The sequence below is a fragment of the Gadus chalcogrammus genome, chromosome 19, assembly GCF_026213295.1.
Source record: "Gadus chalcogrammus isolate NIFS_2021 chromosome 19, NIFS_Gcha_1.0, whole genome shotgun sequence".
NCBI classification, from domain to species: Eukaryota; Metazoa; Chordata; class Actinopteri; order Gadiformes; family Gadidae; genus Gadus; species Gadus chalcogrammus.
In genome coordinates this window covers 8551983-8569407 of record NC_079430.1, presented here as the reverse complement: position 1 = coordinate 8569407, position 17425 = coordinate 8551983, and the positions used below count along the sequence as shown (strand labels likewise).

At 42.2% G+C, this 17425-nt stretch overlaps 3 protein-coding genes across 13 annotated transcripts in view; 2 read left to right on the top strand and 1 right to left on the bottom strand.

Moving 5' to 3' along the window:
• fam78ab (family with sequence similarity 78 member Ab) lies at window positions 1-6435 on the bottom strand. Of its 3 annotated transcripts, none has more exons than XM_056578719.1 (3): window positions 5429-6435; window positions 4836-5139; window positions 1-2613 (listed from the first exon to the last, which is right to left on the bottom strand). In XM_056578719.1, the coding sequence occupies exons 2-3, from the start codon at window positions 5096-5098 to the stop codon at window positions 2088-2090; spliced, it is 789 nt and encodes a 262-aa protein (XP_056434694.1). In that variant the 5' UTR covers window positions 5099-5139; window positions 5429-6435; the 3' UTR covers window positions 1-2087. The 3 variants fall into 3 exon arrangements, with proteins under 3 accessions (XP_056434694.1, XP_056434695.1, XP_056434693.1); XM_056578720.1 differs by having other exon boundaries at window positions 2-2613; window positions 5995-6435; XM_056578718.1 differs by having other exon boundaries at window positions 4-2613; window positions 4836-5318.
• A 761-nt stretch (window positions 6436-7196) lies between these two features.
• Window positions 7197-14674, top strand: LOC130372637 (inactive phospholipid phosphatase 7). The gene is made up of 3 exons (XM_056578757.1): window positions 7197-7379; window positions 7607-8395; window positions 10381-14674. The coding sequence occupies exons 2-3, from the start codon at window positions 7894-7896 to the stop codon at window positions 10767-10769; spliced, it is 891 nt and encodes a 296-aa protein (XP_056434732.1). The 5' UTR covers window positions 7197-7379; window positions 7607-7893; the 3' UTR covers window positions 10770-14674.
• A 69-nt stretch (window positions 14675-14743) lies between these two features.
• The window catches only part of prrc2b (proline-rich coiled-coil 2B), a 29414-nt gene continuing 26732 nt past the window's right edge, over window positions 14744-17425 (top strand). For 5 of the 9 annotated variants that reach the window (XM_056578751.1, XM_056578747.1, XM_056578750.1 and 2 more), the window contains exon 1: window positions 14744-14990. The gene's annotated coding sequence lies outside the window, so the exon portion shown is untranslated. The remainder of the gene's footprint in view (window positions 14991-17425) is intronic. The other 4 variants (XM_056578755.1, XM_056578752.1, XM_056578753.1 and 1 more) reach the window with 1 other exon arrangement.

Sequence of the window (17425 nt, the reverse complement as noted above, 5' to 3'; positions counted from 1 at the left end):
GTGATGTTTAGAATGGTTTGATTTTTCTCATTATCATTTTTGTTTATTGAACTTTTCGTGTGTTCACAGAAGAGGTTGAATGGGTTTTGGAAATGAGGGGAAGTGCGAAGGAGAAATAAGAGTAGTAGAGACAATAAGGCTTGTTATCTCACACATTTGAAACAGCCTAATTTAAAAGCGGACTTGAAAGAGGAAACAAAGAGAGATGTATTTTTTCCTTTCCAAAAGGGGTGAGGTACCGTCTTTATTCATGAGAAGCACAGTAATCTCTTCCAGCTGCCACCGTCAATAATAAGTTATGATCCGTAACTTAATTGATCAGATGAATGGGTTGTTCGACAAAGCCCTGTCCACCTCACACCAGTGGATAGAAAGGAAGACATGATGAGGAAAAACACAGTGGAGGGCGACATTGTGTGTGATTCTTTGTTTCTCTGTCATTATGATCAGCCACTTCATTGATCTGCCCAGTAACAAGAAGCCCTGAGATGAAGTGTTAAAACCATGAATCAAATGGAGATTTCAAATGGAGATTTTTTTCTTTGTATTTCTCCCTCCTAAAAGCTAGGTTTGTTTATCCCCCCCTGAAAATAGCAGAGCCATGTTGTGCTATATGCATCCAAGTGTTTATTGCTGAAGCTACTCTGTGTGCATCTATATTTGTATGTGAGGGCTGCGTGACACGCGTTGTACCTAACCCCCCACCACGCTCCAGATCGTACTGCTGGACTTCCTGTGAATGAACCTGTGGATTGCTTTGTGTACGGCTGCGTCTGCCCGGGCAGACGGAGGGAGATTGCATGTGTGAGGCAAACAGCAAAAGATTTATAATAAATAAGATTGCATTAGAATTCTGAACCAAAGGTCCCACGCGGTGGCCAGGTGGTCCGTAACTAAGTCCAAACATGTCAGCACCAAACGTCCTGGAAAAAATCGGGCTTGATGAGCAAAATACTGCATTGCACTTAGTTTAAGGCAAAAGACGTTTGCCTTAAAAAGCTTTTTTTTTAACGTAAGGCAGCATGGATAGAATGTCTTGCAGTTGAAAACAACATGAAATAGCACTTCATACAGTTTGTTTTCAGTCGCGTGGAGCACACAATAGTGGCGCTAAACAATGACAAACACAGTTGAATGCACTCTTTCCCAGCCCCATAAATAGAAATACAATTGGTATTCATGAATATTTTTACATACATAAATGTAACATTATATTCACACACTGACATGTAACAACTCAATTTGTTCTTCAGTTCACACACACACACACACACACAAACACACACACACACACACGCACGTTCCTTGACCCAAAACAAGAATATAAAAGAAAAAAAGGAAACAAATTTTGCATCTGTTTTCCAGTTTTTTGCGATGAGTTCGTTTAGCACAGTGAGACCCGACCTAAGTTGAGGGTAGAATGGTTGTAGGTGTTTAGACCTAGTTTTGAAAACGGAAAAGTTTCAGTAGCACTTGAACGCAATAAAAACATAAGTTTCTAAAATAACTGGTCGGCTGTTCCCCAGCATTTTGTCCTCGTTGTTCTCTGGCTTTGTCTCTAATCTGTGAAACGATTCTGAAGAGGAAAGACTTTCAGGTGGGAAACTTCAAAACGAACAACACAAAAATATAAAAAAAGTAGGCGATGACTTAACTTCATAGGGATTCAAGGCCAGCCCGGTTCACCGGATGAGTCAAATGGATCGGTCAGTTCAAAATGGATCGGTCTGTTCAAAATGGATCGGTTCAATTCCAAGTGGACCTTCCCATTCAAAATGCCCGCTCCGTTTATCAAATGGATCGGTCCGTTCAAAAGGCATCAGCCCGTTCAAAACGGATCAGGCCGTTAAAAGTGGGCCGGCCCTTTTCAAATGGACCAGCCCTTTCAAAACGAATCAGCCCATTCAAAACGGATCGGCCCGTTCATAATGTACCAGCCCGTTCAAACCAACCGCTCCGTTCCAATAACGGACCGGTCCATTCAAACGTATCGGTCGGTTAAAAATCGACCAGTCCATTTCAAAATCCACTAAGCCGTTGGAAAAAAAACGCTCCAATCCTCCCCCCCCCCAGAAGAGGATCCCTCCTCAGTACTTGGGCGGGATGACCACCACGGCCTGCCCCGCCTTTGGCCGCCACATCAGCACCTGGGCGTCGTTCGCGTTGGGCTTGACCATGGCGTCGTGCGAGATGGGCTCGTTCTTGACCAGCACGCGGGGCTGCTCCTGGGCCACGGGCTCCCTCAACGCCGCCCTCTGGCCCAGCGGCTTCTCGGGGCTCACCTGGATGTGCAGCTTCATCCTCCAGCGCACCGTCTGCAGCACCAGCGTCTCGTCCGTGGCCTGGTTGATGGCCACCAGCCACGTGACGAAGCTCTGGTCCCGGCGGATGCTGGTGAGCTGGGGCACGTTGCTGTCGCTGACCGGCACGCCCCAGGTCACGCTGGGGTAGAAGTTGTCGTTCATGCTGACGCTGAACTTGCTGTCCTTCTTGGTGGGTCCCACCACCGTGCAGGTCTCCATGGTGTTGCCGTACCAGGGGTAGTTGACGCCGTCCGAGTCGCTGATGACCTCGATCTTGCCGTCGCGGAGGTCGGGGAGCTCCCAGCTCGACCTTGAGGAGACAGAGAGCGGGGAGATTATGATGGGGCGATGTGAATGGATGGTCTGGTTAAAGCTTGTTTTCCTTGAAGGTCTTTTAAAGTAAAGGAGCTTGCCTGTGTGGGTGTGTGTGTGTGTGTGTGTGTGTGTGTGTGTGTGTGTGTGTGTGTGTGTGTGTGTGTGTGTGTGTGTGTGTGTGTGTGTGTGTGTGTGTGTGTGTGTGTGTGTGTGTGTGTTTGTGTGTGTGTCTGTGTTTGCTCTGCTGACTCACTGCTCTCACAGTGACTGAAAGCCAGGAGATTCCCTCACATACACACACACACACACACACACACACACACACACACACACACACACACACACACACACACACACACACACACACACACACACACACACACACACACACACAAACACACACACACACACACACACATTGCACTCTATTACAGGAAATGTGTTTCAGCAACTAATTAATTGGCTGTATAACTCCCATATATTGATCGCAACAACACTAATAATTGTTTGTATATAATGTTATAACCAGTTCTAAATCATTTATTGGTGTATAACACAACCGACTATTGAAAGAGGTGAATTTATAGGAATGTATTTTGCTATCTTTCAGCAAAACACATATTTACAAATATTTTCCAAAAACATCAACAGTTATATAAATGTCACCATTTTCCTACTTTGTATATCCAGATGGGCTTTGGATTCAGTCGATCTTTATAAGAATTGTCTTTCTTTGGAGAGTGTGTGTGTGTGTGTGTGTGTGTGTGTGTGTGTGTGTGTGTGTGTGTGTGTGTGTGTGTGTGTGTGTGTGTGTGTGTGTGTGTGTGTGTGTGTGTGTGTGTGTGTGTGTGACAATGTGTGTACCGGTATACATGCAACACAATACAAAACATATGAACACATAAGTATGTAGTTTAAGTAATGCAAGTGACATATCACAGTGCAATGAGTAACTGACAAATTGAAAAATTTAAAAAAAATACAATATATACATATTCTGGCCAACTTGATTATTGATCAATAATTTATTAAAATCAAAAATCCCATCAACACAATACATATGTATTTCTCACTTAACTTCTTTCTACTTCTCTCTCTACTTCACATTCTATCTCTACTTCTCTCTATCGCTGCTTCTCCTTCTCTGTATTTTTGCAGGAGGGGTGGAGCTGGTGGGGAGGGGACAGGAAGGGTTAATCTTGGGTCTGCAAACATCTTCCACCGCAACTGGTTCAGATAAACCCCAAAGGCTAGCATGCGCTAATAATATAGATACAGGAAGCAGCAAAACAGCTGCTTACAGATGCAACCATGTCAGCCCTATAGTTGGACAGGCTCAAATGTAGTGATGGTTGTTCATGGACTAATGTGTTTACAGTCATTTTTCGTATTTAAGATTTGTTTTAAAACTAGTATTGGATGTGGTCTATGTAACAAACAGTTTGCCTCAACTGTAGGGAGGAAACTGACTTTTATTACTCTATAATCCCCCCTATGTTTCTAACTTTATTAAGTTATACATTATAAGGAAAATATGAAACACAACATGCACCTGGACTTGTCAAACCCAGTAAAACTCACAATGTATTTCAAGTTTGACTGTTCCTTCCTATCTCTTGCACAACAACTCGTTCTCCTTTCTTGAAAGTGTGAGTCTGTGTGCTCATTCACATTCATAGGCAGAGCGGTGTGTTTTATCTTTCCGTAACAGACCCTTAAACCTTAATACATAGAAAGCATTGGCCTTTATTAATAAAATAATTAATTAATTTGCTCATTTTTATATGCACACCAAAGCTAAATGTCTTTAGAAAGTAGGTCTCATTCTTGTTCTTTTATTACTTTTAATAATTACTGTCTCAAGTATAAAGGTCTGCCCCTCCCAGAAAATTGTCTGATTTCCTCATGTCGTAAAGCCACATTAACATTTCAACCCTACAGTACTCAAAGACATTCATCTCCTGCTCACAACCCCAACAAGAGAGGGATATCTACAAAAATAGGCTATATAGCTTACACTATAAACCATATATAATACAATGTCTAGATGAAATAGATGAATAGATACATCAATGTGACAGAGAGAAAGCTCTGAGTTAAACAGCGCCTGAGGAGAACACATATTATTCAGAAAAGCGTTAGTCAGTGAACGGATTATCAACAGAAATCCAAAGAGCAAACGATGCAGATCCTCGGCTAGCAGCGAGCCCTACTTACATCCCCTTGTTCCCGTACGTGTTGTAGAACTCCATGTGGTTGCACGCCTGGATCCAGCCGACGGTCCACGTCTCTTTGCCGGCCACGGGGGGCACCTGCACCCGCGCGAACGCTCGGAAGTGAGGCGTCCTGTACCGCAGCACGACGCTGGAGGACTCATCGATGCTCGTGGGATTGGGGTCGATTGACGAGTTCACCTCCAGCACCACGACACTCTCTCGGAAGCTTTTGGGTTTACACCTGATGCTCTGGATGCAGCCCATCGCATTGAATACCACCACAGTCCACAACAACGTCCAGAGGTCTGGGGGGGAAAGATGCATGGACACAACAGCGAAACAAAAAAGAAAAAACTAAAATCACGACAGTTGGATCAACATAGTAGGAGTAGTAGTTGGTCTAATCCAAAATATAGGCATAGAAAGTCAAAATGCGGGTTCGGTGTCTGCCATGCACGTGCCAGCACAACTCCATCCAGTGCTACTGTTGAAAAATAAAATAAAAAGAAATAGTTGTCTTCACATTCACGGGCACATGCTTTAACGCTGAATAAAAAGGAAACTCCATCAATGCAAAAAAAAAAAAGCGCTTACGCAACCACGTGCTGTTTCCGTGTCTCGCTCGAAGTCGATTGACAGTTATCGACTCCTCGCTGTTTCCTGTACTCTGCAACTGCACCCACGGGCGCAGGGAGTCGCTCGACCTTTGACTGGGTGCATCTCTTCTGGTCGTCGCCGACGATGGCGAATGTTATGGGTGTGATAAACGGGTTAGTAGGCTAGTTTGTGCGTATAGTTGTGTGCTAAAAACACCACCCAATAAAAATAGTCCCGCTACATCGCCAGACTGTTTCAGACCGAGCTTAACTTCCAAAAGTGTCGTGCCATGATAAGGTCAGTGTGCCCCACACAGCGCCTTGTGGGACATTGGCGTCCGTTAAAACGTGCACTTGTTTTTGGATAATGGATGATTTAGAAAGACGTTGGTGTATGCTTGCACTAAAAGAGGCTACATTCCTTGGAATATGCAGTATTCTCAACAAAAAGGGGTAGCTCTATGGATCAATTCAAATCCCCCCGTTTTTCTTTTATCTATTCCATTGGTAATTTAAGACATGGTGCAGAAGCAGAATCAGCAATACATAAATCAGCAATTTTACCGGATTGAAACCCGACTCAACACAATGAGCCTGATACAGTTCCTCGGACTTTGCGTGTGTGGTCAGAGAGGTAATTCCATTATCTCCCGACATACGTCCCCTCTGTCAGCGGACGGCAGCTCTCTCATTCCTCCGCTTCACACATGCCGCTCTTCCACACGCATGTCGGGTTGAACCTTGTCGCCCAGTCAAATCCAAAGGCAACCTAGGTCAACTTTTAGTCCCAGTTTCCGGGATATTCTAGTCCCTATAATAAATTGACATTAAAAAAAAAAGCGTCCTTCTTGAGATGTATGCAAACGGTCACATCGCTTGACTTAAACGCGTGCCCCCGGAGTTCCGCCGTCGCGGGTCAATTTATCCTGAATTCCGACACCGACGGATATGTCCCCGTGCACGTCCCATCTCCACGTCCGCGGCAGGTTCACCCTCCCGCACTGCTCGCTCTCTCGGCTGCCTTGACAGCGCGAGCTGCTTTATAAGTACATCTGAGACGAGACTTCCGTTCAAAGACCCGGTGCCTGATGGGAATTGTAGTGTGCTATTGATTCCGTATCGAATCGATCTTTTTATATATATATATATATTATAAGGAGAGTGATAGCCGGTTAGTACGATAATCAACTGTCATTCAAAGATGGGCTGGGGCCTAGGCACTGACGTGGGAAAATAAGGACATTTCGTCTGAGTAGGCTAGTCCATAGGTCTATTGACGATCTATAATATAAAATAGCCTACCTAATGAATTGGTCTAAATTATATAGCTGTGGAGGCAGATATCGTTACAAAATCAAGGACAATTTAATTAACTACAGTTTATCATTAATAAGTAGGTTTGCCTATATTGCCTAGTTGCCTACTCACTGGTACGGCGGTGGCTGGAGAGTGAGCTATTACAAATATCATTTTTTTTTAAACATTTGAAATAGTTTTATTTGCCATTATTGTTTTGTTTGACACTCTATCACATTAAAGGAGGGAATACTTGATATAATTTTTCTCTAAACTGGGTTTGCCAGATGCGCGAGACAGAAACAAGCAGAGCGCGCGCTCCTGCCGTGTTGCTGTGCGTTTAAGCACCTTGGAGAACTCCCCGTCCGGAACAGCGCAAAAACAGAGGATTCACATCCCCTACGTCATATCTAGCGGTAGCTAGCCCTACACACAGGTGGTGCACAGTCACTGGAGGTGAAGAAACGTCCTACTCCCCGGATACTTGTAACCGCATATGTCTCTTTTCTTTTTTGCTTGTGTAGGACTATATCCGTCCACGGGCTAAAAGTGTCTCGTGCCGCCTAGGATTCCGCGGATGCCGAGATGCACGCAGAACCCGCGCGAGACGTCCAAGTGATGATGGCGTACGGGCCGTTCTCACCCATCGTCTGGTAAATCAGTTCGCAGTCGCCCATTTCCTGCACAATAAATAACACCTCATGAGTTGTTGTTGTCATGTTAAGATGTAGGTTGATGATCTACGATACAGCCACGGACTGGTTAGGCTAGCAGGCCTAAAGCAGCGGTTAGATGTGTGTCGTTGTGTTATTATTGTGGCGCGCGACGTTATGGAATAACAACAATGTTCTTATATTGTGATTTTGTTTCCACGCTCTAGACCCTGTTTCGTTGGATTGGCGGAGACAAATGCCCATCACCCCTCTCTCTCTCCCTTTCTCTCTCTTTGCCTGCACGGGTCGCGGTGTATAAACAGCATGGCTAACGCGCATTCCAATCAGTCTAAATATATCCATTAGAGAGCTACAGCAAGGACGAGCTGGTGGGCTACAATCGTGATCCTTCCTGCGACAACTTGTCATCTGGGATCTCTCTTATACTTAAAACGCCTTGAAAACACATTGTCAACATAGGCGTTGGTGGCATCTCTCTGGACCCGAGGCCGACATGCCCTCCTCAAGCAACAGCGTGAGATCTCGGACGCGGGACCGCAACAATGTGCTGGGCAGACCCGAGTTCATGTCCCTGAACCAGCCCATGCGGACCGGAGCGCCCGCCGCCGAGAACCGAGCCAGCTCCAGGAGGCTGTCGGCGATCAAGCCCCAGACCAGTCAGTCGAACGAAGAGCCCGCTGACACCGCCGGCGTCAACAATAACAACAAGGACAAGGACAAAAAGGAGCCTGGCAAAATGCCCGAGGAAGACTGCATGCTGCTGAACCCCTCCTTCAAGGGGATAGCCATGAACGCGCTGCTAGCCATCGACATCAGTCTATCCAAGCGCATGGGGGTCTGCGCCTACACCTCGTCTTCCTGGGGGGGCTGCCGCTCCATGGTCGCCCTGCTCGAGCTCACCGGCTTCGGCATCACGTGGATCATTGGCACTATCGTGTGTCTCACGAGGAGTAACACGCTTGCCGGACAGGAGGTTCTGGTCAACCTGCTACTGGGTAGGCTAAATTCGATTCCACTTGTTGCTAAATCCTGCACTTGTGCAATTTCAAAACCGACACTTCTAAGCTGTGCCACCTGTTTGTGGGTTAGCTCCAATGGAACAAAGAGAATTCTTTCTGTGGTTAGACCAGATTTATTTTACATAATAATGACTTTTTGTATTATTACTTTTGTCATTAATATTAGTGCATTACTTGACTCCTTTGCCATCGTGATGCATTTAGTTTAGAAGTTGGCTATTGTTTTACCTTTTACTACAAAAAACATAAACATAACTCAACAAAATTGACCTTGGCCTATCCCTCATGACCACCAGCAAATAACTTCACCCCTTTCCCGTCACCGATCAGCACAACAACAACAACCCCCTTCACTGAACAGGTGTGATGCTAAAGTCACCATATTCAGAATAAATGCATGAATAACCATTCCTGGGTCCGGGTGTTAAAGAAATTGAAGGTGACTGAAAATGACTTATTTAGTCATATGTTAAGTCATAACATGTGCTATCTCATAATTACAACATGAAAAAAATGCCATGCAAGAAAATACTTGGTTTCCTATTCCTTGTTTGGACTTACATTTATTGTGAATCACATAATATATATATATATATATATATATATATATATATATATATATATTTATGTTTGTGTGCGTGTGCGTGTGTGTGTGTGTGTGTGTGTGTGTGTGTGTGTGTGTGTGTGTGTGTGTGTGTTCATGTTGTCACTTTCATAGATATTCTAGTACAACCTGCATAGCCTACTGAAATGTATCAGATTAGGAACACAGCTCAAAGAAGATGGGGAATAACTGTTGCTAAGGCTTTGGCTTATAAAAGCTGCCATGGCTTGATGTTGATGCTTGGCACGTGTGGGCCCAGCTATTCAAAGTACAACATCATCACCAAGCTGGAATATACTGGGCTCTGGCGCTGCAGTATAATGGTTGTGAGTTGAGTGATGGAGTAAGGGGGCTATTTAAAACCATCCGGCTAATTTAACAAAAAACTAAAGCAGCCTGGAACTACTTAACAGAGCAGGACAGATGGAAATTAAATTAATGGTTGAAACTCAACAATATCAACCAAACCGAACAAGGAAATTCAGTTGGACATTGGATATATTTATTCAAGTAAGGTTAAATCATATAGTCCTCGTTGGTCTCCAAACCCATTTGCATTGTTTCTTGTCCATAGTACATACAGTCCTGTAAGTTGATGAGGAGTATCTCTGCATCAATAATAAAATAGTGTTACTTGAGGACAGCTTGTTGTTTTCACATTACAGGCCTTAATCCCTCCATGTGAACAAAATAATGACCCTACATACAAGTTGTTTTATTAACAGGGTAAGATATAAAAACAAGAGATATCCATAACATATCCAAGAGGGATGTATTCACTTACACACCTGCCGAATATCTTGGCAAGAAATTGGCAAACCCTATATTAATATCAAAGTCAGCTAAAAAAGTTAGCCTTGGAAAGCAGTTGGGGTGTTGTATGAACCCCGACTTTAGGGTTGTTTATACTTCCAAAACACAGTAAATTGGCACCGCCGCGGTTATGCGAGAGGCCTCGTTGGCCACGCTAGTGCCTGGTAATGGGGTACCCGCTTCGCTACGTAGCCAAGACGGAAAATAGACTCTCCGGCCATTCGATCAGCTTAGGATAGGAGAAACAGAATAGGTCAAAATGACATGGTTCTGCAATGGATTTCATTTAACCTCATTTTCTGATGAATAATGCACACCTGATAACCCTTTATAACATAATTAGAAGTAAATCACGGATTTCAACTGTCCATCCATCGTACTAATATGGAGCGAAAAAATTGCAATGATCACCTAACACAGAACTACTTTTCCCTCAATTTAGCAAGAGGGTTGATTATACTTCTTCAAATCCATTGTTCTTGCAACAATATATGAACGCCCTTTAACCGATCCTTCCCCCCCCCCCCCCCCACACTACCTAAAGCGCTGCTTCTGGACGTGCTGACCATCGCGGGGGTCCAGCGGCTGGTGAAGCGGCGGGGGCCCTGGGAGATGACCCCCGGCTTCCTGGACTACGTGTCCATGGACATGTACTCTTTCCCGGCGGCGCACGCCAGCCGCGCCGCCATGGTCTCCAAGTTCCTGCTGTCCCACCTGGTGCTGGCCGTGCCTCTGCGCATCTTGCTGGTGCTCTGGGCCTTCCTGGTGGGCGTGTCCCGGGTGATGCTGGGCAAGCACCACCTCACGGACATGGTGTGCGGCTTCGTGCTGGGGCTCCTCCACTTCAGCCTGATGGAGAACGTGTGGCTCTCCTCCGGCACCTGCCAGACTCTCATCTCCATCAGCACCTTCAGCTGGGGCGCCTTCAGTTAGACGGCGGGTTGGCCCGGTTAGGTAGTGGCTGCTGGGCACGGAAGCTCTGCTTGGACCGTGAAGGAGCTATGACGGGGGGTTTTGACGCGTAACCATGTGGTCCTAAGATTGGTAGTCTTGTAGCTTAGCTTTACACCGCAAACGATTCTGTAGCGTGGTTCACACAGCGTGAACGATGCTATTAGACTCAGGTTTTTCAGGGCTGTGAGGCTTTCCGAGTTTTTTTTTTAATCCTTGTATTCCTAAGAATAGATGGAAGACTTTGTAGCGTAGCTTTACGATGTAAAGGTTTCTGTAGCATATTTTTACCCAATGTAAACTATGCTACGATTCTCTGGGTTTTAAAGCTGCGGTCTACAGTTTACAGCAATGTATTGTATAAAGAGATGTGTTAAGGTGTGGTTAAGTTCCTCATAAACGCTTCTTTGTCATGCAAAGAGATCCAAAAGTCATGACATCATTCATAGTACAGTGAATTTCTTTTAAGTTGTGAGTTACTTATCATTAAATCTACCCACATACCTCGAAGCTCGTTATAGAATAATTCTGCTAAAGGAACAGTGTATGTATCACTGATGTATCCTTGTTAAAGTTTAAATCAACATTTTATGAAAGTTTTAAGTTTATGTTTTACTTAAAACAATAAGTACTTTAGATACTTTCCGGCTCTTGGCTGAAAGTATTAAGTCTGTTTTTGCATGAAATACTTTCACTTCTTGTTTCTTCTTTTTCCTGTTTTTATTTTTTTAATTTCCTCTTCTTCTTTGCCTTGTTACTCAACATATGTGTAGTTAAGAAATAAATACACGTTTTAAGGTTAAATATGCTGATAAAATAAGCTATTCTGATATTCAAATGACAAAGGCTTTATTTTCTGTAAGTAAATATGTTAAGTTGTGGTATTACCCATACCCAATGCCTGTCCTTCACATATGTGTAACATTTTATTGTTAATATTTGGTTGAAATGTTCTTTATGCAAAAAATATACATCATATTAATGATTCATTTATTTTGGAAAGTTCCCCTCCATGATTTCTAGGCTTAATGTAATTTAACTTTGTTGCCCTATCTTCCACTCTCGTTCTCTATCTCTTCTGCAGTCTATGCATTGGCTTAACAGCTGAACACACTCAGTTTGTACGTGTGGTTAACTGGCTGCTCCACTCAACGACTAAAGTGCGTTAGTGGATTTCTGTGAGACTTTCATTGCGCATGGTTTTGATTAGTGTTTTAGAAGTGAATGACTCTGTTTTTTGTAACTGTTCATTGAAGATTAACCTATTAGCCTACTTCTATTTCTAACTTTGTATTGAATAACCATGAATCTATAGGCTTAACAGGATATTATTGTAGCAGAATGTTTTATTGAAAAACTTGTCTTATGCATCTGCATGTTTTGTTTGCTATGTAGAGTTTTTATGGAGCGTTTCCCTGTTTTTCTTTTATAATAATTGAGTTTGAGTTGAGTTGATCTTTTAAAAAGCCTTCTTTATTATCTATTTTTTTGTATTTGTGCATGCATATAAAATATGTTATTGGCAATCATACGATTGTTTTTCTTTCTTTTGAATTTGATTTTATGTGTGTGAGTCTGTACATGGATACTTGATTCTGCATCAGATCACTCATGCTAGCAGTTACGCAGGTGCTGATGAGAATGTGAGTTATTTTGAAAGAAACAAGTGCACCAAAAGTCACTGTTATGGTTGTAGAATCAGTATGATTAGATGATGCATTCTTTGTGATTTGGGTGCATGAGAAACCAAAAGATTACTAAGGTAATTCTGTAGGCGTAGTGCAAAATTCCGAAGAGTTGAGACAAAGGTATACACGTTGTGGTTATTAATAAAGCCTCATCTCCCTCATTCTGATCTCTGACACTTGAAGATGAAACAAAAACTGATCTTAGAATCTGAATGATCAGGGTCAAGAGTTCAGTTTGATTGTAAAGTTTTGAGGAGAACATTTTTATTTTTTTTTCTATGGTTGTACAATACTAATGTTTAGGTAATTTGCACCCCATACAAATTTCTCTAGATTAAATATTTTAATCTTGAAAATTACCTTTCTGAATACATTCCGAAAAATATAAACAATTTGTCCTCTTAAATGACAAATGGGGATAAGGGGTTAACGCACACGACACCAATGTCTCAACACTAACATCTGAAACTTAAACTGAATTTTTATCAGCTGCCAGTCTTCAATTCCCCATAGTCTTACCACAAGTCATGTGACAGGAAACGGTGTAAAGGCCTACCTTGCAACAGTTCAAACCTCAAACTGACATTGCCTTAAAAGGTGAACTTCCTCAGTATGTCAAACAAATCCTCAGGAGTAGGCCTACATCTCTCAATAAAGCAGAGACTCAAAACTTGCAGCAAATATGCATGTTTGGTTGTGATAATGCAACAACAATTTGGCTTTCAAATGACTTCAATATAAGTATGTTTGCTTCAAATCTCAAATCTCATTTACTATTTGACTACAGTACACTATAAGAAAAAAGCCGGTAAACTCAGACTAATTTAGCATGCACACACAGACTCTTTTTTTGCCTGGTCATTACCTTTGTGGGAATGATTCATTTTATGTGAGTGTGCTATAAATGAAAATGTCTCTACTGTGGTATGGTACATTTATTCCAGAGGACTGGACAAAAAAAATCATACATTTGAATCTGGGTATAGTGCCAGTATGCCTAGTGTTGAATGTTTTTTGGAAGATAGATAAGTCCTGTTAATTAATTGAGTGTTCATCAAGCCTATAATATATTTCATGTTATCCTTATCCAAACTGATGTTTTGTCTTGCCAAAAATACAAAATAATTGAATGTTTTAAAAACATCAGCAAAGTACCACAATCGATTCTCTTCGTTAAACAGTTTTTGTGCGGCATTATATCAACTAACGTGTATATACCGATGAAGAATAGAGCAGTTTACGCAGATGCATCATACAATATAACAAGTGCTCCATCTAGAGGTTAATGTTCAACAGTACAACAGCACTGGTATGCGGTTAAGTTTACATTCAAAATAACTGATCTTTCCTCTTCTTCGAGTCCTCCCTAAGGATGGAGGAGAACAGGGAAATCGCGTTGTTAAACAATCAACTTTATTATTATGTATGTTGATATATGAGTTAATGTATGAGTGTTAAGTGATTATATGAGTGTTTTGCAATTAATTGAAAGAGTCCCTATTTTACCACCAGGTATGAGACTGATTAGTCATACAACCCATTTCAAAATTGATATAATTGTATAATCACAAGTTGTGTCTACAACGTCTACCTATCTGTCGTACATCGAGGTTGACTTTGAAACGCTTTGAAATGCCTCATTAACAACACCCCTGGTGGTAAAAAATAATCGCTTCAATAAATGCCATCGCCTAGGCATCGATGGCTTACAGGAAATAAGGACCTGCTGCAAAGCCTCATTTCTTTGTGACCTGAAGTTCTTGTCTATTTTGATGATTATGACTACCACTCGAGATCCTCTGGAGTCTTTGGAAATTCCTAGGCTCAGATCCAAGACATTCAGTAGTTTTGAAATCTTGGTTCAACGTGCTTGAAGCGGAGGAAAAAATGTGACACATAACTGTATGTCTTGCATCATAGACCTCTCACTTTGGTCAAAGTACACATTTTTAATACAATGTGAGAGTTTGTAAAATAATTGAATAGAAATACATACATTTTTCCATTTGCCTTTAAATGTGTTTATCTGAATGGATAACATATTATATACTTGACATAAATAAGGCAGCCCTATGAATATGTTATTTCCGTAATCAGCAAAACAATTGTCTGTCATGTCCATCTTGTGCTTGGCTTTATTTTAGAGCATGCGTTTTTCCCCTGCCATTTGATTTAAACTATTTTCAAACGCAATCTCTTTAACATGTGTGTTTTTATTTCCAAATACTTCACACTGACTGGATGTTCATTTGTGTGAACTACAACCATTAGGGGCAGTATTGCTGACTTTACGTCGTATAGTCCGCCTACGTTTTTCTTTACGGATAAAGCAGTCTGGCGACCCTCTCCACTCCCAATCTCATTTCTAGGCCGGGTTAGTCCCAGCAACAGCGCTGTTTACAAGAGAGCATACGACTATACAGCTGTACAATCGCCATCCATCCTTTTAAGAATTACACTTTTGTGGATATACACCAATACCATTCATCTGGAAATATATAACGTCAACCAAACGGTGAGTTATGGATTTGTTTTAACGTATAAATGTCCGACATTTTTCGCTTTCCTCCGGCTTCTCTTTTTTATTGTGGCTTTGTTCTGAGCGGCAGCCATTTTTAATCGCCTTGTCCTGTCTTTCCATCGCCTTCTTCCGACGCACTCAAAGCCTATAAACGTATAATTTGCATTGCATGTACTACACATATACCCACAATTCCCATAGAATATAAAACGGTCAGTTGTCCTGCAAAAACGATGTATTATCGGCCGTCGGGTTTGATTCGTGGCTCAGTAAAACACCGGAACTTTTAACCCAGTTGCCCTAGTTGTACAACAAGCTGAGGCTGCGTTAACGGTCGATGCTCAATCACTCGATTCTGTATTTTTCGGGAAACTAAAAAACAAATGGCACAGCTATAGGTGTCCATTGTCTACCTGTCATTATATGTGCCGCTATAGTTGTGTCCTACGGCAACAGTGACATGTACACGGAGCTGTTTACATCGCCCTTCTCTCTCAGTACCGGAGCCTCCACGGAGGCTCGCTGGCGGACAGAACGTCCTAGGGCCTTGTTGATGTTCGCTCCCATCAGGATCTCTGAACGGGTACTTATCCCATTAATCAGTACCCCGGTGGTGGACTCCGGTTCACGTCCGAGGTATCATAACACTAGTCCCCCCCATTTGTTGGTTTTCTCGCCCATCTGGCCCGGTGTCCGTTTCATGGAGCTCGGATGAACGCTGGGGTTTTGACGTGACGATCGTCCACTTTCAGGGAGGTCAAGCGGGCTGCTGGGGTGGACAGACTCCCGCAGAACCGAGCTGGACGGCCGACGTTTTTCATCACATTGTTTTTTTCTTATCGCTTTTTATTTCGATTTGAGGATGCTTGTTAATAAGTTTCCATGCTGAGGCAATGAGCCGCAATGGCGTCCCTCTGATTTGAACTTGGTGAGCGTCAACCCTTGGTATTTTTTGGGCTGAATCAAAACCCCTTTTCGGTCGAAATCATAATGTTGTGGGTGATGGTTTCGGCCTTTATTGCGGGAACCGTTTAGTTTTTAAAGGAATCCTTGTTTACATGCATCTGTCGTTATTTATTGAACGCTCAATGCTGATATTGTTCGAATGGGGTTGGCTTTGAAGTAAGTGGTCTTTGTAAAATATCAGCGATGATCAGTTGGAAAATAACTATACACTTGCCTAGAAATCGAGAAGATCATGAAATGTCATATTTTGTCATTTGGCTTTTTCATTTAAATACAATTGTAAGCACTTGGTCATCGTGACCATTCACGGATCCCTGATCGGGCCTTTGAAGCACAGACCGGCTGCACGTCAATCTGTAATGGCAACATTATCATGTCAATTGTTATTTGCAGCCATGCAAGTACACCATTAAAACAGTTTCATTTTGAATAATTTTAACCCCATTTAGGCTTGGAAATCATTTTTATTTGATCCCAACATGCTGTTAAATTGGAGAGGCATTTGTAACGGTTACAGTAATATAGGCCTCACTGTGTCAATACATCATAATTTTACCAATCATTGGCCAGTCGATTTACCAGTCAATTCTATCCCATAGCCTTTGTAACATTAAATCTCGACCAGATATGGCTGCCAAGCTGGTTGTTTACCTATGTTCCAACAATCTATGCTTTTTGTCTCTGCTCCAAGGCACGGGCCGGTTCTTGGATAAACATGAATTAAGAAGATCAATATATTTAAGATGGTTCACCCAGTTCAAACTTGCCAGGGATTCCCCTACTTCCCACTAACTTCCCTGACCCAAGTTGTGGGTTGAATATGAAATCAATCTGAAAGGCTGTGTTTAGTTTGGTTGTTGAGTATTCATGTAGGCTACAGTTGCTAGTTGCAGTGATGAAGATAAACCTGAGGGAAGGAATCTAAAGTCACTGTACAAGTAATTTAAAAGAGTGGCTCGAAATCCATGCCACTGTGTAATATATTTTTCTAAATGACCAACTATTTATCTATATTTTTTAAGATGATAACATTTCCTAAAATTATAGGTTCTGTAACAAAGTTCCATCTTGTGTCAACTGCCATAATACATATTTTCCAAAATGTCCCTTAGTTCTCCTTTTTAAGATGGTAAAACCCATTGGTTCTTTACCTGGGATAATCTTGCAGAGGGTCAATTTCTTTACTTTTCTAAAATATTCTGACACACTAATGTAATCTCTGACTGTGCAAATGTATGTTATTTTTTAACCTTAAATGTGGTTTGTATGTAGTTGCAATTAAGAACCACTCTTCTCTACCACAATTGATGGTACATTTCAGAAATGATTTGGACCATAGGCATGTAACTATGACTGCTGGCATCATTTTAGGCTTTTTCCCCCAGTGTACAATCTGATAAATGTTGCCGAAATCATGTGTCTCCCACAGAAACAATGGACCAAATCGAAATCTCTGACATGAT

What these genes read in the sequence shown, in the direction of transcription:
- fam78ab (XM_056578718.1), bottom strand. Translation starts at nt 5,158, where the DNA reads ATGCATCTTTCCCCCCCAGACCTCTGGACGTTGTTGTGGACTGTGGTG. An exon ending in ACGTACGGGAACAAGGGGAT is followed by an intron (nt 2,614 to 4,835) that starts GTAAGTAGGGCT and finishes TGTCTCCTCAAG; the next exon opens with GTCGAGCTGGGAGCTCCCCG.
- LOC130372637 (XM_056578757.1), top strand. Translation starts at nt 7,894, where the DNA reads ATGCCCTCCTCAAGCAACAGCGTGAGATCTCGGACGCGGGACCGCAAC. An exon ending in TCTGGTCAACCTGCTACTGG is followed by an intron (nt 8,396 to 10,380) that starts GTAGGCTAAATT and finishes CACTACCTAAAG; the next exon opens with CGCTGCTTCTGGACGTGCTG.